This window comes from Leucopleurus acutus, assembly GCF_964270905.1.
Source record: "Leucopleurus acutus genome assembly, chromosome: 4".
NCBI classification, from domain to species: domain Eukaryota; kingdom Metazoa; phylum Chordata; class Mammalia; order Artiodactyla; family Delphinidae; genus Leucopleurus; species Leucopleurus acutus.
Window position 1 is genome coordinate 126,963,054 of NC_139146.1, and position 24,487 is coordinate 126,987,540.

The window sequence follows — 24,487 nt, forward strand, 5'->3', positions numbered from 1 at the left end:
TTTTCTATAATAGAGCAATATGGACTCAAGGAGAAGAATCGACACCATCACCAGATAATGGAGAGACGTGGAAATCAGACCAGAAAGCTGAAGAATACGGCTCTCAGACGTGACTTTAGCTTCCTATATACCTGGTGAGTCCAAACTGGAAGATACATACTTGTGCAAAGCAAAGTTGGAGGATAATACGTTACAGCTGAAACTCATCTTCTGTTCCTCTCTCTCCATCTCTGAGCCACTGACTTTTCCAGTAGAGACACTTATGCAAGCGCAAGTGGATGTCGGGAAGCCAGGAGCAGGCCAGTCCGCTGGGCCTCGCACATTCTGGCTGCTGCACCGCAGCCGGGCAAACCATCTTTCAAGACAGACAAGTTTGAAGTCAGAAATGTACAACGAATCACTATCTTTGGTTCCTTGCCTAGACTTGCAAGCACCGCGAAGCGGGACTCCTGAGAGACACCCAGCCCCAGCCAGAGCTCCTGAGGCTTCATTCCAGCACTGGCTCACTCGCTTCAAGATCCCTGAAACACAAAAGGCAGCCTCGGCTCTGCAGCGTCTCAGATGTGCTTCTCTCCTCCACGCCCTTCCTGTACTAGGGCCTGATGGATTAAAACCAAACCAGTGCTCCTGAGGCACCACCACCAGCCCTGTGACCACCCCCGGGGCTCAGCAAGATGCCCACAGAAAGAACAGAGACCCGGGGCTTCCAATTTCCTTCCAAACCAGGTGTGTGTGTGGGCGGGGGGGGGGGGGGGTCACCCTGCTTATGTGCTTCTCACCTGCCCACAGTACAGGAGAGTGGAATCTAATATGCATGAATATCAGTCGTTTATTGTCTCGTTCTTTTTTAGCCCACAATTAATTATTTTGTGTGTTTGCCCCTCTCTCTGTGGTAGGAAGACCATGGCTCTAGGTATAATTACACCTGGCAGAGCAGGCTGCAGAGCAGAGAGGCACTAATACATCACGGTGGGGCCTCGTGATGAACCCCATTACTCAGAAGGCAGCGTTTCTGTGTGGAGTGAGGCCCCAGCAGGCACTTGGCTTGGCGGGGCTCCCCGTGACCTGTTTGCCTTTACATCCTGGTTCCCTAAGTGGCTGTACAGTTCCTGTTTCTCTACAAAGTGCAACATATTAGAAAAAGCAAACAGATTTTAAAATAATTACCAAGGTTTGTACAGATTGTATTTAGTTTACTTTTATCCTTTCCCCCACACCATACCCCTCCAAAAAAACCCACTATGAGACAGTGTCACAGATGAACCAGTTTGTTTTTCATAAAACACTTAAAAAAATAATGATGGCTGTCTTCTTACATAAGCATATACCACGCTTTGTTCACACCGATCAAAGTCCTAAAAGCCAAAGTAACATTTTGCATAGGCATAGTTCATCTTGTGCAAATCTTACTAAAATAAGGCTATTTTCAGTGTTTAGGTAGTGATATACCGAGCAAAGAAAGCTCTCGAGCAACAAGAACGTTTCCCTGCATCCCAAATTCTCTCCAACTACATCTGACTTCCCAGGCAGAGAGCTGAGACCAGTGGATTTGCCTGCGCTGTAAGGCAACACGTGTTGGGCGGAATACAAGTCTTGGAAGTAAAATGCAAAGGGACGGATGCTGTGTGCTTGTGTGACGGATGCAAGAAGGGCTCCATCTTTATTCTTCTCTTAATAAGAAGACGGAAGCCACGACGCAGAAGGCCACAGGGGCAGGTGTGCGTTCTTACGTGCTGTTAAAGGGCCTTCTGAGGTGGGCACCTCCAGAAATCACTGCCTCCCGGTGTTCGCTGGGCATGATCTAAGCTGCAAGCTGAGTGACTCCGAGGGATGGGAGAATAAGGACCAAGAACTCTGAGGAGGAAAAACTGAGCCAAGACTTAGATTCTAGGGGGTACAAGGTGGGAAGATCCGGCTGGGGAGAGGAGGCGCACAGAAAACCCCCCTCCCCACGTATCAAGTATCGTCAGGAAGTCTCAAAGTAGAGGTGTATATAAGCAGCTTTGCATTTAACGTTCAGTCACGGCACTAAAACCTTAAAAAAACAAGAACCTCTATTTGAAAAGAAAAAGCTAACAGTAGCTGTCATCCGAGTCGCCCAGGATCTTGCAGCAGAGAATGGAGTGTTCCTGGGCCAAGGCAGCCAGCTCCTTCAGGAACTCGGGGAAGAGGGCGGCCGCCAGCATGGTGTCCCGCACGGGCGGGGGCAGGCTGGGGGGCACCCCGGCCACCTTGGCTCTGTTTGTCAGGAAGGGCTGAAGCACTCGTGGGGGGCCATCCAGAAAACTCCGGCCGCTCCCTGTCCTGGAGGCGTCCTGAACGGGATCTGAAACTAGAAGGAAGACAGCCATGGTGATCCCCCAGAGCCCTTTCCACCCACCCCTTAAATGAAGTGTGTGTGTTGTGGAGGTGTGGAGTGGAGTGTCTCGTGCGGGTTCAGCTCCCGCTCTGACTGGAGTCTCAAGGCACGGCCCCCAGTCCCCCCCTCACACCACTCTGAGACACACGGATCTGCCCAGATCAGCTCCAGCACTGGGCATGGGACATGAGAGTTTGATCCCAAATCCTGTAGGAGGGCCTTCATGTAGAAACTGTGGCAAGAGTATGGGTTTATCAAGAACCCTCCCCGCCCAGGGCCTGGCGAGGGGGGAGAAGGAAAAAGGCACGTCCTGCGGCCGCGTCAACCAAGTGAGGACACAGGTCACTGCGACGGTTATTTAGGGGCCTCCCAGGGTCGGGGTGACCGTCCGCCCTTTGCCAGCTGAGCCCTGACCACCCGGCAGAGCTGCCGGAGGCCACCTGGGTTACACACACCACGCCCTGCCGTCCGCAGCCCGGGCTCCAGCCTCCTGGGCTCCCTGCTGATCCCCAGCCCCTTCTGGCCAGGACTTCCAGCCTTTGTGGAGAATAGAATGGAAGAAGGCTTTTAAAGGCTGGAAATAACGGAGAGGAAGCTGGGTGCTGATAAGACCAGACTGGGAACTTCCCGCCACCGTGGGCGGCTCGTGGCAGCAAGTGGCTTGGACCTTCCATTCAAGGAAGGTTTCCAGGAGTTTCGATTTCAGTTTCAAAAATGTAGGTCTAAGATGATATGAACCAAACTTCAACATACCCAAGTGATTTGCATTTTCATATCAAATCAGTTTTACCAATTAAAATGGTTCAACTTTCCCAACTATTTAATTCCTGAAGCTCTCCGGCCTTCACATTGACAGGAATTATTTATGCCTTCTTCTGCCCCCGACTCCAACAGACTCATTACTCCTTATAAATCATTATATTCAAGCTCTTCATTATTTTGGCTGCTTTTTAGAATTCAGTCCCATTTTTCAACACTCTTCTCAGAGTGTCGCTTAACTGTGGTACTAAAAATTCTTGACATTTATAGTACTTTCCACATCTCACTACTATCGTCGTTAGTGTTAAAAAAAAAAACTTCCGCTTTACTGCTTCAAATATCCTTTTAGATTAAAGCTTATCACAGTTCATGCCATAAAGAACTGGAGAAGTTGTTGAGAATCTGCTGCTACCTTTCAGCAGAAACTCACAATATGTCTTGACAACAGAGTGAGGACGAAAGTGTTGACCTCCCTGAGCACACTGCCACCCTTGGGGGACCACGCCTGAGTACCTCCACCCCAGCCCTCCAGCACTGCGGCACCCGGCTCTCCAAAGGGCCCGGCGAGGCTCACCGAGGAAGCCGGGCTGATGCCGCGGGGGATGGGACACTCCGGGCACCAGCCCCAGAGCCACACTGCTCGTGCTGGTTCCCCCACCTGGCATTCCCTTGCCCGTGTCTGCACACCTAAACCTCACCAGGCTTAGACTCTGCCACTTACTGGCTGAGCGACACCAGGCAAATTGCTTTACCTCTCTGTACTTAATGTCCTCATCTGTCAAAATCTCATGGCTGTAAGGATTAAGTGAGTCAATAGGTATGATGTACACAGGACCTCTTGGTAAGTGTCAGCCATCACACCACCGTCAATTCAGCCGTCACTGACTTTACAGACCACTCCCGCTTCCTGCCCTGGAAGTGATCCCCTGCTCTAGCCTCCCACTCATTTTATTTACCAACTGGGGCTTGCAGTGCCCTTCAGACTTGCGTCGCTGTTTATGCTCTTTCTCCTCTACCAGACTTCCAGGTTTCTGAGAGCTGAGCCCCTAAACGACGTGTCCCTCATGGCCCCTAACACGCTTCCTCATCCACAGAAGAAGCTAATAAACATTTGCTGAATGAACGAGGGAAGGGACCGACCAACGTCAGGTCCGCCCTATACCTGATCTTACTGGAGCTGGTTCATTTCCTCATCTCCGTCTTCCTCTTTCAAATTCACTCCTCTTTTCCCCCAGAAGGGCTTTTGTGGATCATTTATCCAGCGCGATCCATGAATTTAAAAAGCGTCATCGCTTAGGCTCATTTACCTAGCTTGAATCTAAGAATCAACACTGTCTTCGCTAATGAAGGCAGGCGGGCGCCCAGGGAGGGAGACGGAGGGCCAGCAGGGAAGTCCTGGCGGTGGTTCTGTCCCGTCAGCATGGGGCTGGCCCTTCCTTGAGTCAGACTCAACTCAAAAACAAGGAGACCCGAGTTATGGTCCCTACCCGGCAACTAGCTAATCATATAACGTCTCAGTTTCCTTTTCCACAAGATGGAGATAATACCTACCTGGTCCCCTTCTAGAATTAGAGATCAGTGAAAGGACTCTGAATACAGCTAAATACTAGAAAATACCAGCTGGTTTGAGGGGAAAATGAAAAGACTGGCAAGTAGCTGAGCCTCAGAGACCAAGAGTCTCAAAAGTGACAATGTGACAGGAGCACAGAAAGTCCACCCGGACTTCTCCTTCTTTTGGAAGCATTAGGCTGGTTTCACCAGGACCTGCGTGACGGAGCAGCTCGGGCTGCGGGTGTCCATCGTAAAAGGGCCCAGGGCACGGCTGCAGCGCCCGGAGCAGAGGCAGGGAGGAGGGAAGTATAAGTAAACATCAGAACCGGGAGTGGTTTCCTGAAACGTTGCCCTGGGTCTGAAAAGCCACAACAAAGGGTTTTCAAGATACTACTGGGAAGACTTGAGAAGTTAGGAGAGAAATCCGTTCCCCCTCACCTCCCTGTCAGCGGCATCAGACAAGGTGCATAGCACACGGACATGGACACCCCAGTATGTGGCCTCTTACGGGATTCTAGTCACTCATTGCTCTGTGTCCCGGTGAGAACAGGGCTCCCAGATTCATCTCATTTACAGGCAATCACATCACACGCAAGGCTTCAGCTTCGTACCAGGGGACGGAGACCTTCGTCATTCTGTGAGTTGAGAGATTTTTGAAGTTGAGGGGAAGGTGTCACTTTGCTAACCTGAACGAAGTTAGGAGGTTAATCTGAAAAATTCCATCAAACAGAAGTCTTCGATCCTGAGAGTAGCTTCCTACAAGTCAATGTCCCCTGCGAGTCACAGACCTTGGAAATCACCCCCCACAGCTGCCTAATTGACCACCTTATGCAGTGGGAACAAGACCCCCCTGGGCACGTATCCGGCAGCCGCCACCATCAGTCTGAGGCCAGGACAGAGCACAAGGCATGCTCACCTGGAGCGTGCAGGTCAAGGAGGCTGGTCAGGGTGTGTAGACACCCGAGCTTAGTGATCCTGGCTGACCACCCGGGCCTCTAACTTCAGCTTCCTTCTATGAAAATGAAGCTAACAGTACCTTTCTTGCCCATTGCACAGTGCTGTTTGAAAAGTAAAACTGTCGGGGAAAGCACTTTACAAACTGCAAGATACAAGTGAAGACCAAGCCCAGAGTGCAGTGTGGGGAGACGCAAGTCACCTTCTGTCTGGAAGACTGCAAGAACCGCCATAATCCCTTGCAGCTCTTCCCATCAAGAGGTGGGGGGTCTGCTTCACTCCTGCACCTGGGCTGACCAGTGGCTTGGCCAACAGAATACAGCAGAATCGACCCGGTGGAGTCCCGAGCTGGTGCCTCAAGAGACTGCATGTGCTCACGCTCTCACTCTTGCAACCCTACAGCCATGAAGCTGCCAAGCCAGGGCTAACCTGCTGGAGGACGAGAAACGCGGACCCCCATCACCACGGCCAGCAGCCACCCCTGTGAGCCGGGCCATCCCAGATGCCCAGCCGCCCGCTGACGGCAGCCCCCGAGCGAGTCCTGCCAGCATCAGCCATGCCCGCCCGGGCCAGCAGATCACCCAGGCAACCACACAGACTCATGAGCACACATGATGGCTTTGTCTTGAGCGCCTGAGCTTTTGCGGTGGTCTGTTACGCGCAAAAGCTAGCTGAGGCACCGTCTCTCTCAGGGTGAGTCACACAGCGTGCCCCCTGCTCAGAAGGGACAAGCCAACAGGCCGACTGTCCACGGGGCTAGGAGAGGCCACGTGGGGCCCGCAGGCCACCTTCCCACAGACGTGGGCGCTCCTCCCCTCCAGAGATGGCCCACCTGCTCTCATCCAGGGCCAAGGCTAGAAGCTGCCCCTCATTTCACCAGTGGCACAGGGCCCCCCTTTCTTTCAAAGTGTGCCTTGCGGTGTCCTAATGCCCTTCACACCCTGAGTCCTACAGCCAGAAAGGACTCGAGAGATGGAAGACAAACCCTTCACTTAAGAGTCGAGGAGAGACTTCCCTGGTGGCACAGTGGTTAAGAATCCGCCTGCCAATGCAGGGGACACGGGTTCAAGCCCTGGTCCGGGAAGATCCCACATGCCACGGAGCAACTAAGCCTGTGCACCACAACTACTGAGCTCGTGTGCCATAGCTACTGAAGCCCACGCACCTAGAGCCCGTGCTCTGCGACAAGAGAAGCCACCGAATGAGAAGCCCGCGCACCGCAACGAAGGGTAGCCCCCGCTCGATGCAATTAGAGAAAGTCTGCGCACAGCAGTGAAGACCCAATGCAGCCAAAAATAAATAAATAAAATTAAAATTTTTTAAAAAAAGGGCTTCCCGGGTGGTGCAGTGGTTGAGAGTCCGCCTGCCGATGCAGGGGACGCGGGTTCGTGCCCCGGTCTGGGAAGATCCCACATGCCGTGGAGCGGCTGGGCCCGTGAGCCATGGCCTCTGAACCTGCGCGTCCGGAGCCTGTGCTCCGCAACGGGAGAGGCCACAACAGTGAGAGGCCCGTGTACCGCAAAAAAAAAAAAGTCGAGGAGCACGAGGCCCAGTGAGGCCAAGTGACCGAGATCAAACAGCTACAGAGAGGCAAGGTCATGCCTTCACAGGGCTGGGGTTTTTTCAGCTTCCCTCAAACGTTTAACACTGCCCCGAGTTACACTTCTGCCTCTCACTCCAAATCCTGTTTCCGATCACATGCTTTAGCCCCGGACCAAGAGCCCTGCTCTCTCCACTGTTCACCTGCCGCAAAGAAGCCTGGCTTGTCCAGGGGAGATGAGCGAAAGCCAGCGCAATGTGGGCCGTTCCCCGGCTTGCCCTCTCACCAAGGCTGAGGCCACAGCTCAGGAGACAACTGGCGTCAAACCTGCTCCAGCAGAGCCCACCCGAGGCCAGGCAGCCCCGTCCCCAGGCCTGGCCGCCGGCAGGGTCCTCAGGCTCCGGTCGGCGGCCACCCCCCGCCCCCCGCCCACTTGGCCAGGCCTCCTGAGCCGATGGAAGGCGCTCTCAGGAGGGCTAAGGGGTGCATAAACTTTACTGCTTCTTACTGCTCCAAGGGAGTGGTTTTTACCTTCCAGAGCCTAAAGCACATTCACTTGGGGCCCGAGAGTATCTGAAAACATAATAAAGAGAATGGATGCCCTCCTTAGGGTAGGACCGGCCAAAAAACGGCTCAGGGTGTGCACCGAACGCTCCCTTCTGGCCCACATGTGCTAAGTTATTTATTCTAGCGGCAGTCCCCACATCACTCCTGCCCTGCACTACTCGGTTAGGAAAGCAAGTGCCCCGCTAGACCCTCCAAACTGGGACCAGGCCGGGTGCGGGCAGGGTAGACTTTCCTTTGGGTTTAAGGAGGCTCAGGGGAGGCTCTTCCCTGCTGCTTAAAAATGGAAATCTATTTAGATGCTTTTAGGGTCCAGGAGCTGAGGCAGCACCTGTGACTCCACGTCGGGAAGCTGGGGAAAGGGAAGAGCGGCTGACCTTTGGTGGGTGCCTCAGGGCTCGGGTCGGACAGGTCCACGCGGAAGAGCAGGTACTGCTGGGCTTGGATGAGGAGGCCCGGGAAGTCTCTCTCCCCAGAGGCGAACTGCTCGATCTTGTTCTTCACAGATGCGAGGACCTGTCAAAAGCAGCACTAATGACGCTACCGCCTCAGCACAGACTTCCACCCTGCATCAGGACATCTGTCAGGCAGAGGCCCCGCCGCAGGGTTTCAACTGCCTGGGTGTTCTGGGGAGGGCCCTCTCGAAACGTCAAACCAAACAAAGCTTCTAAAGCTTCGCAGTTTGTCTAGACAAATCAACACAGCCGGCATAACAGGTACCAGAAGGGGCAGGAGAGCAAATGGATGAGAGCGGGGCGGGGCGGGGCGGTACCTGGTAGAGGGAGCGCACGCTGGGCTGGAAGACCATGTTGGTGTTGAGCAGGAAGGAGCGCAGGAGGGGCTGCGGGTAGCTGGCCAGCTGCGTGATGATGCCGATGAGCAGCAAATTCACGTGCAGAGAGTTCTCCAGCATGTTCTCCAGCTTGGACAGGACCACGCTGATGAACGGGCCTGTGGAAGGACACGAGGCTTCAGGGCCGGCTGCAGACACGGGCCATCTGTCCCGAACACCGAGGAGCCGCCGGGGCCACCGGGTGCAGCCGACGCGGCCAGGTCGCCTCCGGCCTCAAAACCAAACCACAAGACACACCACCGCCACGAAAAGAAAGCAGAAACACGGGCGTGGTAGCTAGTATTTTGACTCCCAGAGCAGTTTTAATACTTTGAAAATTATCCTAGACCTTTAAAAAAACCAGATGACCAATAATTTAATTTTTAAAATCAAAATATACTTTTCATACTATTTCTGTATCTCCTGGGGCTGTCAGTGCTCAAAAACATGGCATTCATCATCCCGTGATGCCGTGTGCTGTAGGGCGTCATGCAAACATTAGACGCCATTAAAAGTTTTAGGGCTTCCCTGGTGGTGCAGTGGTTGAGAGTCTGCCTGCCGATGCAGGGGACTCGGGTTCGTGCCCCGGTCCGGGAAGATCCCACATGCCGCGGAGCGGCTGGGCCCGTGAGCCATGGCCGCTGAGCCTGCGCGTCCGGAGCCTGTGCTCCACAACGGGAGTGGCCACAACAGTGAGAGGCCCGTGTACCGCAAAAAAAAAAAAAAAGTTTTAGTAACAAAAAAATCTTCATGTTGTTAAAGAATAGCAAACACATACAACTATGTTTACCAAACAGCAGCACTGTGAACGGGGGACTGTCTGTCCCCGAAAAGCACCTGAGAAAGACTCTGTCTTGTCAGTGTCACAATGTGGAAGAACCAGAAGAAGAGAAGATGAGAGGTAAAGGTGGGCTTGGCTGTAATTTTAGAGCCATGCTTTAATTTTCAGGGGGAGGTGGGGATGAGAGAGAGGGAAGGGACTCAGTTTGGAGAGCTGGAGTTTGGTGTGTCCTAGGCTCCTTAAACAAGAAAATCCCTATCACTATAAAAGCAGTTTGTAAAAAAACAATAGGCAAAAAGAAGCTGTGACTAATCTGGGCCACTAGAAAAATAATATGCTTTCTGTTTGTGTTCACTGAAGACAGGGAACATCCAGGCAATAAATCTGGCATTACTAAAACTACTTGAAGATGTTTTCCATTTTCACCATAAAAGTGGTCCATTAAACAAAATCAATGAGAATTTTCTATTTCCCCCAGTGGAGCTATTGATGATGTCACTAAACCATGGCATATTTATGACAAAAGCACATGACCCTTGATAAATAAGCATGTCTTATGAAGATTTCACCAACATTAATATGAGTTTAGCAAAAACATACTTCATCACAAGATGCTTCATTCAGAAACCTTGGTTAGCGGAAGAGTTAAACCCTTTTTGTAAGAAAGCAGAAGCTGTCTGTGAGAAATGGGAACAGCAAACCACACCTGCAAGTAACAGGATAATGGCAATATTCCCGGTGCCACAAGCACAGAGGATGTCTTCTTAGGGGCCTGGGAACTCAGAAGAGACACTTTCCCTTTGTGTGTTGAGATTAGCCCCAACTTCCCCATCCTTGGGGGTCGGGGACAGAGCTCCTGAGTCACTTTCCATGACACAGGAGGTCTGTCCCCATCCTTGGGGGTCGGGGACAGAGCTCCTGAGTCAGTTTCCATGACACAGGAGGTCAATGAATTCTTTGAATAGAGAGCCCTTGCTTACAAAACTGGGAGAGTTTGCCGAACACATTCGGAAACTCTGGACTGGAACCCCATTTTGAAAGCAACTTGATGGGGTTCCATCAAGAACCCCGAAAATGTCACCGGTAGCTCTTCTTAATTCTAGTCTTCCAGGCAGACAGGGGAAGGCTGCTGCTGTCCTCACTCCTCCACCCCAGACCCGGGCTTTCCCCGCAGTCCCTGGGGCTCAGCATCTATTTCCTTCCAGAGGAGTAGAGACAGGTGAATCAGGTGATAACTTGGATGGAAAGAGTCTCCTATAAAACCTGTCTCCTTAGTGGAGCCCTCAGCTTCTCTGCCATAGGCCCAGACTAGAACTGGCCTCACCTGGCCATCCTACAAAAACGAAAGCTGCACGGTGCAGCGGCAGGGGACAAAGTCTACAGTCCATCACTACTGAGAGGGAGGAAAAAACCCAGCCTGCCCCCGCGCCCTGTGAGAGTCAGGGTCATCGCTGTCTCGCTTGAATGACAGAATATTAGGTCAAGGTCAGCAGATTGTCATTATAATCCACTAACAACATTAATTACAGCTTCTTAGGCGTGTGCAGTAAGAAACATATATTAAACACTTTCAAGTTCCTGTTTTATTCTTAGTTGCTTTCTAGCACTTAAAAAAACCTCCTTAGCAAAATGCAGTTGCTAGGGGAAACTGGCAAGCAGCTGAAAACAGAAAAGTCAGCTACAATTCAGAAAGCTACAGGTGTGGGGGGGTGATGCCGGGTGTATTTTTTCCCCTTTTCTTCCAGGAAGACAGATAACTTCCGCACCTATAAAATACTGAATTTTCAGAACAACTAATACTATGGCGTTTCCTTCTCTCCCCTCAAGCCCTCTTTTCCCTGCCTCAGTGGCCCCCCACCCCAGCTCCCAGACTCCGAGGGGAGCTGCCATCACCCTGCACCTCAGCTCTGCAGAGTCCACCCTGGAACATCTCCCAAACGTGGACCGCCACCTCCCCTGCCAGAACTGCCTGACGCCAGAGACGCCTCATTTCTTGTCTGGACTTCAGCAACGGTTTTTCTATTTTAATAAAGACTAAAATGATTTAAAATTTCTCTGCTTCAAGCAGTATAAGAATATAAAGAACAGGCCTCCTCCCTGGAGGTAACCCATGTTAACAGATCCAAGTGTATACTTCCAGAAATGTTTCACATACGTAATAAGTACTAATAACTGAATTATCATTCAGAACATTTATTAATCACTTATTATGTGCCAGGCAGTGTTCTAAGCACTCTTAAAGTATCAACTTACTTAAATATTCACAACAACCCTACAAAGTGTGCTTATTATTTCTCCACATTTAAAGATGACCAGAATGCCAAGTGCACAGTTAGTAAATGGAGTCACAATTTTAATTCAGACCATCTGTTTCCAGTGCCAGGACTCTTAACTGACACACTATCTTGCCTCCCAGGGTGTGTGTGTGTGTGTGTGTATCTCCTGGTATTTTTTTTAAACAAATGATAAAATGACAACACTGTCTACACACCGTTCAGCCCCTTGCTTTTCCACTGCACAACAGCTCCCAGAGACCGTCCCACATCAGCACACACAGAACTGTCTCATTCATTCACAAGATATTTGGTTGCCATGGGTGTTGCATTAGCAAAACAGTCCCCTACTGGTGGACATATAGGTTATTTCTAGTCTCTTTCTATTATAAACAACACTGCAATGAACATCTTTGTGTACACATCTCAGCACATCCGTGTGAGCACAGCTGTGAAAATGTTCCTAGAAACATTATTACTGATGTATTTCAAATCCTGATATGATGACAAGTCTCTTACTTTGACCTTCCTGGCACCAACCTCTCCTCACTCCAGTGCTCTCTCCCCACTCTCCAAGGCTGGCCTTTCCAAACACGGATCTGGTCACATCATTCGCCAACTCTGATAATTCCAGGGCATCTTCAGTGCCAGGAGCACAAGGCCCCCATTCCTCAGCGTGGCCCAAAGGCCCTCCTGGGCCGGCATCAACCAATTTTGTGGCTTCCTCTCTACCCCCCAAGACCCATGCCTTGTCACCCCCATGTGCTGTCAGGCTCCTTTTCCTTGCCTGTTGTTTCCTCTGCCTGGACTGTCATTCTCAGCTCCTTTTACCCAGAAGCTTCTGTTCACTGTGCCCCTCCTCTGTGAAGCCTTTCCCACTCCCCACACAGGACTCCCATAGGATTTGGATACAATGACTAACACATTTCTCACTAAGAGAGTATAGTTCTTTATTGACGTCTCTTCTGAAAGTCTACAAATCCCTTCATTTTTGTGTCCTTAGTACCTAGCACATAACCTGCCAACTATTAGGGGATCAATAAAAGATTGCTGACTTCATGAATAAATAAAATTAATTAGATAAATGAAATGCAATGATTTGATTTTGCTGAGAAGCAAATTCATTTCAGTGGAAATCAGGATTCCATGGAGAGAGGGAAGTTAAGCAAATGCTGCAGAACAAACTCAGAAGTTTAGACACAACAAAGTTCACAAACGTGGAAAGAGAAAAGACGTTTCCTGAAGCTGTGTACAAGCTTCAAAGGAGGAAACAGGCAACATTTTAGTTAAAATTACCTATACGTACCCAAATCTCAGGTTATGTTTTGGCGGTGTTCAGGTGTATCATATTCAAAATATTGATGTTATTTTATAGGTGGTGTATTAGCTTTTTTTTTTTTTTTTGCCCTAAGCTATACTTTATTTCCTCAATTTGCATATTGCCCAGGGATGAAGCTCCTTGTATAGGCTGGCATTCTAAAGAACAATCTTCATTAGCCGTGGGTAGTCCTGATGTCTTGGAGAACACTGCAGACAAAGTAGGATTCCTGCTGGGGGAGAGTAAATGGGGCAGCCGTAGGGCAGAGTTGGGACTGAGCTAGGCTACTCTGCCCTCTTCCTCCCACCAAGCTCTCCCCACCCTCCCCTTATCAACTGGGAAGAGCCAGATTACCTAATCCTTTTTACTTATGATTGACTGATTGAATTTTAATTAAAATCCATTCACACTGAAATGTTATCTCAGCTAGACCTCAAGCCTTTTAATTGTGGAATTAAAAGCTTTCTCCCTGTTCAAATAAATTTTCAGGCATCCGTAAACAGATGAATAAAAGTTGGAGGAGGGCGGAAGAGCTCCTTGAGATCACGTTAAGCCTGCCTGGCTGGACCCAAAGATGCTGTGACTTCGTGTATTTTGGGTAATCCAAGGAGGCGGGAGCATGATCTCCGCCCACCGAGCTGCCCCCTGCTGGGCAGGGAAGGACAAGCCTCAGCTGAGGCTGCTGGAGGCTGCCTGTGGTAACAGTCATGACACGGCCCACCACCCCAGCTCAGGATCACATTTGGTCCTCCCCGAGTTAGGGCACCAAGGCCACATGGCTGGAAGCACCAGAGCCAGGAGTCCCCACAGGCGTGACTGCAAGGCCAGTCTGTCCCGCTGAGATGTTGGCTCCTTAGGACCCTCTCCTCTAACTGAACACCATTCAGGGGTCCCACCCCAGCTGTCCCTGAGCCTGAGGACCCCTCCTCTGTGCCAGGTCCCTCTGTACCACGATTTGCAGATTTCAGATTTTGTAACAGAGCAGGACCCTGTGGGGCCTTCCCAGGACAGACCCCCTCCCCCCACCCCCGCCATGTCCTCCACCTGCCTCTTGCCTGCAGAAAAACTTTAGCCAAAGAATAAATTTAATCAGAGAAATGAGAAACTAAAAAAGCAAAGGAAAATAGTCAAGCAAGACAAAATAATAACAGTCTAGCCATGAAACCAAGTCAAGGCCCTTTAGTTCCTCCTCAAGGGCTGTAGAGAATATTCTGAGCCATATCCTTTGAGCTGTTTTGTAGATACTGAAACCCTCACCAGGTGGAAGAAGTGAACTACACGATGACCTGACTGTATCCCTGACATAAGCTGCTGCAGTTCTAAGAACTGGCCTCAGAGAAATGGGAACAAACCGACCCTGGAACTGAAGACTAACTGTACTTAAAACAATCGAGATGACGATGCTGACCAGACCACTGCGTGACTCATTTCAAGACGACTGTCAGAGCTGACGGTGCTGTTTCTGCAGGGAGCCCCCTCCCTCCGCCTATACACCCCTGAAGCTCCCCTTTAAAAGCTCTTGCCCCTGATCGGCAGTGGGGAATCGGCTTTTGGACATGAGTCCACCTTCTTCCCAGGTTGCCGGCCTCCTGAATACAGCAATCTTTTTTTTCCTACCGACAAGTACTGGCTTTGAAGCAGAGAGCAGCCAAACCTGAGTTCAGTGACAATTTTACTTGGGTAATAATTTAATGATAATAATTCTATCATAATTCCTAACCTCACTCCACTTACCTGATACCCCATCCTACCCCTTTGCCTCGTCCGCGATTTCTACCTGCTGTTAGGGGTTTATCACTGGAACACAGCCACTCTTTAGCACAGTGATGAGTGTATGGGGGTCTACTCTACTTATTTTTGGATGAAGATTTTGTGATTAACTGAAATGAGCTCCCAGGCCCAGGCAAAGGCACGACTAACCCCAATGGCCTCTGCTGTGTGTACACAGCCACATTGAGTCAAGGGGTATTCTGAGTACCTACTATGTGCTCTCTCCACTGTTCAGCACCAGGGATAGAGCAGAGAACAAGCCAACACCTGTGCCCTCAGGAAGCACACAGGCCAGTGAGGGAAACTGTAATTTTTTTTAAATATACATAAAAGCAAATGCTAAGGAGAAAAATAAATTAGGCTAGAGGAAATGAGGCTATTAAATGATGAGACTGGATTTCTTGTGTGGTTTAGTCAGTCCTACTACTTTATCAAAGGCATATCAAGGGAAGTTACCCAACGGCAAAATGTAACCTCTAATTTGCTGGGGGGAAAAAAAACAAACGACAGAATAAGATAAAAATAAAACCACCCCTCCCTGCTGCTTACAAAAACCTTCCACCCCTCCGGTAGGTAAACCGATAGCGCTCCTTACCTGCACCTTCCTCACTCTCCGGGTGCAATACGTACAAGCGCTTTCAAAAGCAGAAACCACAAAGCAATTAGCGTCACCTGTGAATGGGGTGCTCTGAGTCCTCGCGGGACGGTGACCGGCAAAGGCAGCCTCATCTCTCGCTCCAAACGGGGACGGCGGGGTCTCTGCGGCAGGAGCCTCAGCTATGAAAGAGTCAAAGTCATCCCCCTCCCCTTCTGGTTCCTTCTTCCCCTCTTCTTCTTCTCCTTTGCTCTCATTTTCCTCCTCTTCGGGCTCCTTTGTAAGAAGCAACGGGTCAGGAGAGGAGAAATTCTGCTGCATCAAGCCCTCGGTGCTGGAATCCAGTTCCTTAATGATTTGGTCATACTGGGCAATGAAATCTTCACCCTCGGGGTTAGTCACTGTCAGGCGTGCACCGTGCTCTGCCTCGGGGCTGGGGGCCGCTAACTCGGGGCTTGACTCCAGGGCGACTTCGGGCTCGTTCTCTCCTTCTGGTTCCTTGGACACACCGTGAAACACGTCCGAATCGTCCCTACCATGTTCCTCCTCTGAATCTGTCTCTGGCTGAGGGCCGGGCAGGGGGCCGTTGCTCACGGGGGGACCCTGGACCTGGGTCTGGGCTTGGGCTGGGGGCCTCGCGGCATCCTCCCGTGAACCGCTGGTGTCCTCAGCGTCCTTCTCAGCACACAACCTGTACACCATCACGTCATCCTGGAAGTCGGACTCTTCGATGTAGGCCCCTTTGAAGAGCAGGATGGCGTTCTTCTTCATCTCCTGGATGTGTCTGGGAGGATCCACGGGGGCCGGGGGGCCCGAGTTCTCTGCATCCTCATACGGCCCAGGGCAGCCCCCACCCACCCCCGAGGAGATCCCGGTGTCGTAGCTGTCGTCCCACTCCAGCTCCGTGTGGCTCTTCTCCTTTCCGGGAGCCAGCTGGGGCCCCGTCATCCCGGGGACCTGCTGCGGGAGGCTGAGCACAGGGTAGGTGGCGCTGGGAGCCCTCTCCTCGGGCGGGCCCAGCAGAGCCGGGCAAAGCGCCTCGGGGTCCGGGGAGTCTCCATCGTATAGGGCGGACCACACGTGGCAATCCCTTATGCAGCGGAGGATGTTGGTGTGGGCCTCCCAGAGGTACTGCAGGTAGCTGATGTCCAAGGCTTTGCCGTACTCCACGATGCAGGCCGATGGCGAGAACGCCTCGGGGGGCAGCTGCTCCGAGGGCCCTGCCCCGGGAGACACACAAGTCAGAACCGGGCAGGGGGACACAGGCAATGGATGGGAATGCGACTCATCCGGCTGCCAAGGCTTTGTCCCACCAGCTACTTTGGTTCTAATAATTTCTGATTAAATGATTTCCAAACAATAAAAAAAAGTTAGATTTTAATAGGGAAAAATAAGAATAGAAACTCTATCCTCATAGAACATACAAAACCAATCTGGCTGGTCAGATACCGGCCATCACCAACAGAAGGCTGTTACTTGGTATCAGTCTTCAGAGAAACGTGAGCTAATGAAGGCAACCTCTCAAGTTGTTGGGAGTGAGACAGGCTGGGACCTGGGACCCTTTGCTGCAGTGCTGCAATGCTTGCACCTGGACACACCTCTCCTCAAGCAACAAAATACAAAGAAACTGTATGGGACGAAAACTAACTGCGTGCATACGCAGTTGGGGCAAATTCTGGACCCAAAAGATACAAAGAGAGCAAAAAACCCAACTGCCACTTTTGAAGAGCCTGGAGCAGAAACAGGGTGTCGGGAGCAACATCAGGGTACTGCGCATGCCCCCTGCACACACCACCACCTAAGGGGTGGGCGAAACACCTAAGCCAGCCCTCCTGCCTGACCCCTGGACCTGCACTTACCCTCACCCCGTATAAGGAGCAACCTGGGCCTCCACTCAGGGAGCCAGCCAGCAAGGGAATCTGTTGTTTGCTCTCGCTCCCGCCCGTGCTCCAGCAGGCGCCCCAATAAAGCCTCGCCTGAATTTCTCGTCTGGCCTCTAGTCAACTTCTATTGATTGGGGAAGGCCAAGATCCCTGGTCGGTAACAGGAGGATTAAGTTAGGTAATATATCCAATATAGTACCTGCCACTGAGTAGGCAATTAAGAAGATTTTTACTTTAACTCTAAAGTGGAAAGCCTACATAATCCATGAATTTGGGAAACAGATTTTCTCTAGAAAACCCTGGGTTTTTCGAAAAGGCTGTTCATTCATTCTGCCTTCCTGGGAATTATTGGGAATTATATGTACCGAACAGTGACTTAAGATAAAGTCATATTCACTCCCAAAATAGCCCTTTTAACCTAAGAATGCTACCCTGACTACCTTTGATGTTAAAAGCTCTCAACCGTGTAACTGAAATAGGTATGAAGACATCTGCATTTAAGTTTACATTTTCCTTTAGGGAAAAAAAAAAAGAACTCAGACAAGGGAAAACACAAACTCTACCATTTCTTAAACATCTACTACATGGCAGGTGCTTTCTCAGTCAGTGCTATCTAATTTAATCCTCACAACAACCCTACATGGCGATACTATTTTCTCCATTTACAGATGAAGAAATTTAGGCTCAGAGACAATGATCACCCAACGAGTCAGGGGCAGAGCCAGCAATCAAGCAAAAGTTGCCTTACGTCAACCTCTCTCCTTTTTTCGTTCGATGCCACACCTTTCAACCCTATTCATTGTCTAAATCTCTACCTGACTGGGCCACAAGTGAACCTTTAAGAATACACATTTTCACGTCGTTAGGGTGGACATAATCCATTTTTTACAGCTCTACTTTTAAAAGTTTACCTCTTATCCACTTTGACTACTGATAATATTTATTTAGCACTTACTACATACTAGGTAGTTTTCTAACAGCTTTGTATGTCCTGCATCACTTATTCTTGAAACAACCCTTTGAGGAAAGCAGAAGAGGAAAAAATCTTAGAAAGATCAAGTAGTTTGCCCAAGGAAGGAGCAGAGCTGAGATTCAGAATCCTAGCTCTTACCTACCGCACAAAAATCACATTATCTATCTACCCACCTACCTACCTGTGTAACCACCTATCCATCAGGGCACTTAGCCACCGTAAGGCAACCTCAGAGAGAGGAGAGCGGAAAGAAATGGAATTTGGAATCAGAGGACCTGTGTCCTCTGTGTAACCTTAAATAAGTCAATCCCTCACTCTGAGTCTATTTCTTCATCTATAAAATGGGAATACTGTCTTCAAAGGATTAAATGTGATAACACAGGGAAAGAACGTGGCGAGTTGCAGGCACTCAACCATCATATGTTTAACCTGAAATTTGAATTCTGCAGAAAGGTCAGTCACAGACTCATTCTTAAAACAACTTTTTTAGTAAACAAAAAAGACATCAATTTTTAACTACGCTTTTAAAAATGACAGTTGGGTAGGAAAATATAAGATACGCATACTAGTTTACCTAACAGGAAAATATACTGAAAGTACAGCTTGTTACACTGCCACATAAAGTATTAATTTCCACGATACACTGTATCTTTATTTACAAACTAAGAATCAGTAAGACAACCTTAATTTCTAAGAATTGCGTTTATACCAAATATGCTGATATTTTCTTAGTCAAGTAGCTCAGCTCTTAGACAAAATGCTTTTTATCGAAGAGGACTAGAGCTGGGTGGACAGAATGACACTGTTTGGGGGGATATCAGAATATAGATTGGAAACATGGAAGTCAGCACGAGGCAGGGACCATTTCCTAGTGGTCACAGGACAGGCAGACCCCTCCTGAGCTGAAGCAGCCTTCTGACCACCAAAGACACACAAACGCCCCTTTGCTGCCTGCCAGAGGGAGGGCCGCGGTTGACACGGGGGCCATTTAAATTTTACTTGGACAAGATCAGCTGTGGCTGGCAAACACCACAGGGCACTGTGGCTTCTGGGACAATAAGTATTTATGAAAAACCCCTCGTGATGTCAATCAAATGAATCATATACTCTTGCCATATCACACATTTCACATTTTAGAATGATATATCATTGGCAGGCAAAAGCATCCACAAACGGGTCCCTTTGGAAATTGAAATAAGGGCTAATTCTGTCTTAGCTATAGCCACCCTCCACACCCTCAGCCCCATTTTGTTTAAAAAGACACACGGGTACACTGTTCATACTGGACTCTGAGGATGGCGCTAGGAAGCCTAGTTAAAATAAAGGTCTGGGAACACTGAGTAGGTAAGAGCTGAGTATGTCAAGGAACACTGATTACCAAACGTCCAGAACGCTTTACAAAGCAGAAAAGGACCCCCAGGTGGTCAGTCAGAAAAGAAATGGGACTCACTGCATCATTCCCTGTCTACCTAGAGACAGACACATCCAAGGAGAGATGGAATTGGGCATCCTTTTGTTTAAAGATTATCCCTCGAGAGGTCCCTCCCCTGACAGGCTGGGACCTGGGACCCTTCGCTGCAGTGCCTGGACCTGGACAAACATCTCTTCGGCTCCTCCAGCAGCAGAATATAAAGAAACTATAAAGGACTCAAAATAATTGTGTGCATTCACAGTTGGGGCAACCTATGAACAACAAGATACAAAAAGGCCAAAACCCAACTGCCACTTCTGAGGCGTCAGGGGCAAAAGCAGGGCCCTGCAAAGGATACTTGGCCTGACCCACCAATTCGCACCCCCCTCACACCACTTAAGGGACCAGCTCGCTCCACCTTGGGAAGCAAGCAGGGGAAGCTGTTCTTGTTCTCCCGCCCTTGGGCTGTAACACGAGTCCCAGTAAGGCCTTGCCTGAATTTCTCACCTGGCCTGTCTTCGATTTCTATTGATTAAAGGATCAAGGACCCAGGTCGGTAACACTCCTACCTGGACTCTCATGCGTGCACTTTGACCAGAGAATATAATCCCTCTCTTGGTTCCCAAGCGTCAGGGTGATCCCGCTGGAGCAGCAGACGGGGGTCAGGGCAAGCAGCCTGGCCGCAGAAACAGAGTAACAGTCTCTCTCCTTCACAGCCCACCTCTGACTCAGCATCATGTGATTGCAAGGGATCAGATACCTGGAAAGCCAAAAAGGGCCAGCGTTCAGTGTCTGCAGGTCCGTTCCCAGTCCGCCACCGCCTAAGCCACGATCGTCACAGCCGGGGTGGCTCATCCTCTCCCCACTCTCACTCCAGCCATCCCACCACCCCCCAGGGCTCACTCGCGTGCTTAAAACTTCTCAAGGGCTTCTTTCTTCTGGCGCAGATTTAAGGGCCTTCACAATTTAACCTCCACAAACTTCCCCATCTTTTAATGGATCTGCTATCCCTCTGTGCCTCCGGGCCTTTGCACCTACCCTAACCGTCCCCTGCAATGTGCTTTCCCCTCCCCCTGCCTGACAAATGCCTTGTCATCCTGCAAAGTCTGGCTTCAGTGTCCTCTTCTCCGGGAAGGCTTCTGGGCTTCCTACTCCAAGATGGAACTACCCTCTCCCTCCACTATGCTCACAGCCTTCTACTAAGGCACTATTACTAGAATCACAATCATTTCGGTGTCTGCCTTCTCAACATAATGTGCTATCAGAGCAAGACCTCCTTCAAGAGTTTTGTCTCATGATCCCGGAAACTGGCTCAGAGTCGGTACTGAATGACAGCAGTTGCACAAAAAGGCAAAGGGACCCGTCATGGTGCGAACCTCCTCTCATATTCTCGCAGGTGATCACGAGAACATATTGTGCTACAGGTGTTCCATCACCAGTTCCAAAGGGTGGGTGTGTGTAAGGCAGGGGCAGGATGTCCCCACCCCACCAAGCAATCCATGGTCCAGACATGAAGGTGTCCTTCAGTTCTGCTCAGGCCTGACGCTGTCTAGCCGGAGATGGCAGCGCACCCCACAGGTTAAGGGTTCGGTCCTACAAGGCTTCCCCCGACACCCCCAACACACACACACACTTCAGACGCCACTCACAAGTCCAGCTGTCACCTGTGCTTCCGACTAACCGGCTATACATCAGAGGTGCCAACGACCTCCCTCCTCGGGTTCGATTAATTTACTAGAGCGGCTCACGGAACTCAGAGACATTTTACTTACCAGGTCGCTGGTTTATTACGAAAGGCTATAACTCAGGAACAGCCAGATGCAGAGATGCACGGGGCAAGGGTGGGGAAAGGGCGTGGAGCTTCCTTGCTCTCTCCAGGCTGTCTCTCTCCCAGCGTTCACCAACCCAGAGGCTCTCCAAACCCGACCGACCGTGGCGGGGCTTTATGGAGGTTTCATTATATAGTCATGGTTGACTGAATCACTGGCCATTAGCGCTTAATTCAACCCTCTCCCCTCTCTGGATATCACGGGGGTGGGACTCAAAAGAAAAAGGGCAAACACCAAATATATATTTCTCCTTATAAATCACAACATTACAGGGGCCAAGGACTCACTGGGGAACACTGGGCCCGGTTTCACACAAAACCCTTTTGGGTGGTGAGCAAGGCATCTCAGGATCGTTATGAAGCTGGAGAGAAGAAAGCCTAGGCAATCGTTTCCGACACACTTGGAGCACACTAGCGGGCTGTGTGGGTACAATAAAGCGTTTAAATGGCTTCCTTTCCTAACAGGGAGATAGACCATACTGTTTATTTAAACAAAGATGGCACAAATGGGATGGAGGCCTCACGGCCAGAGCCGAGTGTCCCACGTCTGTGCAGGAGCCAACGCCAGAGACCCCAAGCCCGTAGGCGAACAACCACAATCGTCAATAAACCAGAGTGTTTTTGTTTCTGTATTTAGCTTTTGAGAGAGAGGCAGTACAGAGGAAAACAAGCTGTGATGACGGATTCAGTGAAAAAGATAAAAGTACAACTTCCAGGGCATGTCTTGAGGCCAGTAAACATTAAGCCGCAGCTCCTGTTGGTCCCAAAGAGGAAAACCTATGTTTGCATTAATGACTGAGCCACTGCAAGCACCTGAGTCAAGGAGGAAAAGAGATTTAATTCTCTTCAGAGCAGTTTACACTTAAGGTCTTAATAATGTCCATGGTATAAAATGACAAACTTGCCACTGAACCTTCTGTTCTCAAAAAATAAATCAAACCATGACTCATTCAACCCAAACCTTAGCTAGGTGGCCAGGTAAGGGGGTCCCGGTCTCCCCTCCCTGCACTCATGGGCATACAACACACACACATGCGCGCGCATGCGCGCGCGCGCACACACACACACACACACACACACACACACACACACACACACACACGAGCCTAAATCCCTCTCCCTAAGATCCAGACACACCCCGCATGTCTGATGTGGTGGCATCTATTTGCATAAGTTCACCTGCATGGGAGTCAAAGGTTCTAAAAACAAAAAGCAAAGATTGGAGCGGGGTGGGGGAAAAGAGGCCAGATCTGTTCTAATCCTTAACCCAGCTCTGGGGACTTGTACCTGAGCCCTACCGCAGAAGAAACAGATCCTGTAGGTAGAAAATGAAGGACCTCTTTTCATGAGGATCTCTGTGAGCAGAGATGCTTCGTTGACCAAGAGTGAGGCAGAGGAGAGAGGCCTTCTCCCACCTGTCTGAAGCCAGCGCAGCTCTGGCCCCTAGAACACTCAAGGGGGCAGTGCCGCTCCAGCACCTGAGCGCCATCCCCGTCCCCAGCACTCTCAGGAGGGGCGGGGACACGGCAGGGACAGAGGGGAGGCAGCACCAACCAAAGGGGCTCAGCAGAGATGATGCTGCGGCAACCGTCATGATCATGAACACACATAAGGCCCCTCCCTTGGGACCCCCCAGAAGTGACGGCTGACGCTTTGCAGGGGCCAAGCTCATGAGGAGCTAGGGTGAGAGCCAGGAAAACCCATCCTGTGGTTGTTGATGTGAACGCTTCTGCTCTCACAGGCGAGTGAGGCTCAGGGAAACTCAGATTACACAGGATTTTTTTTTTTTTTCATGGTTGAGAAAAAAATTTTATTTATACAGCATACATATAAGTTAAAAAGGGGCAGAATGTTAACAATTACTGAATCTAGATACACAATACATGGGCGTTCATTATACTATTTATTCAAATTTTCTACGTATTAAAATATTTCATAATAAAAAACTGGAACATAATAAAATTAAAAGGGGCCTAAATGCAATGAGGTACCCAAGAACAGGTCCCTGAGACAAAAAAAAAAAAAAAAAAAAAATACATTAGTAGAAAAACTGTTGAAATCTGAATAAAGTCTGTACTATAGTCAATATTATTGTATTAATGGTAATTTCCTAGTAAATGTGCCATGGTTATATAAGATGTTAAGGGGAAGCTGGATAAAGGGAACTCCCTATACCACCTTTGCAAATTTTCTGTAAATCTAAAATTATTCCAAAATAAAAAGTTATTTTTAAAAGGGGGCAACCAGTATATAAAAGCTAGACGTTTTCATTGATTTTTTTGACAGAATACATGAAATAGGACTACTTCTTAATAACGCTAGTCAATCAGTAAGGAAAATAAGTGATCAGTAACACAAAACGTCTGACTGTAGGTCTTCCAAGAAAGGAAAAAGGACTAACAAACAAGAATACAGTGCTTTACCATTTACAGATCTTTCACATACATTCCATTTGACCCTCACAACATCGCTGTGAGGTGGGCAGCACAGATATTATTCCCATTTAACAGATGAGGAAAGTGAATCTCAGAGCAATTAACTGATGTGCCCAAGGTTCTATAGTAAATGATTTGTATTCATATCAGTCTTTGGCCTAAAAATTCAGCACCCCACCTCCCCTCATACTTGCCTACCTACTTCACAGGGATAACGAAGATAAAATGAATTCAAGGCTAGAAAAATACTTTGAGGGAAATAATTTTCCACGATATATGGCTCATTCCCCTTCTTGTCCCAGCTTGTGCGTAAACACAGAATTTTATATTGCCTCTGTTCTGTGTTCTGCTAAGCAACTAAGTAAGACGGGAACAGTGTGATCCTCTTTCAAGTTATATAAATTACAATCAGGGTAACTGCTATTACAGCAAGTTGAAAAACAACACAGAAAGCCCAATGTGCAACTACACAGGATTTATTGTACCCTTATTTTCATCATTAATTATTCAAGAAATAAACTGCGTCAATGCTTTTATATACTGCAGGAACTCAATGACTGCTTACAGCTCAAACAAAGCGTATTTCATGATTTAAGTTGATGTATGTAGATTTCTATTCTTTGTTTGAAGTACTAAAACAAAATGGAACAGTGGATCAAAC

At 49.4% G+C, this 24,487-nt stretch overlaps 1 protein-coding gene across 1 annotated transcript in view; it reads right to left on the bottom strand.

Moving 5' to 3' along the window:
- Positions 1-228: 228 nt before the first annotated feature.
- FHIP1A (FHF complex subunit HOOK interacting protein 1A) overlaps positions 229-24,487 on the bottom strand; it is a 270,219-nt gene continuing 245,960 nt past the window's right edge. Inside the window, exons 9-13 of the mRNA XM_082838676.1 lie at positions 20,133-20,323; positions 15,374-16,516; positions 8,500-8,678; positions 8,105-8,243; positions 229-2,332 (exon numbers count right to left, since the gene is read on the bottom strand). Coding sequence (XP_082694802.1) covers positions 2,073-2,332; positions 8,105-8,243; positions 8,500-8,678; positions 15,374-16,516; positions 20,133-20,323 — 1,912 coding nt within the window. The 3' untranslated portion in view covers positions 229-2,072. The remainder of the gene's footprint in view (positions 2,333-8,104; positions 8,244-8,499; positions 8,679-15,373; positions 16,517-20,132; positions 20,324-24,487) is intronic.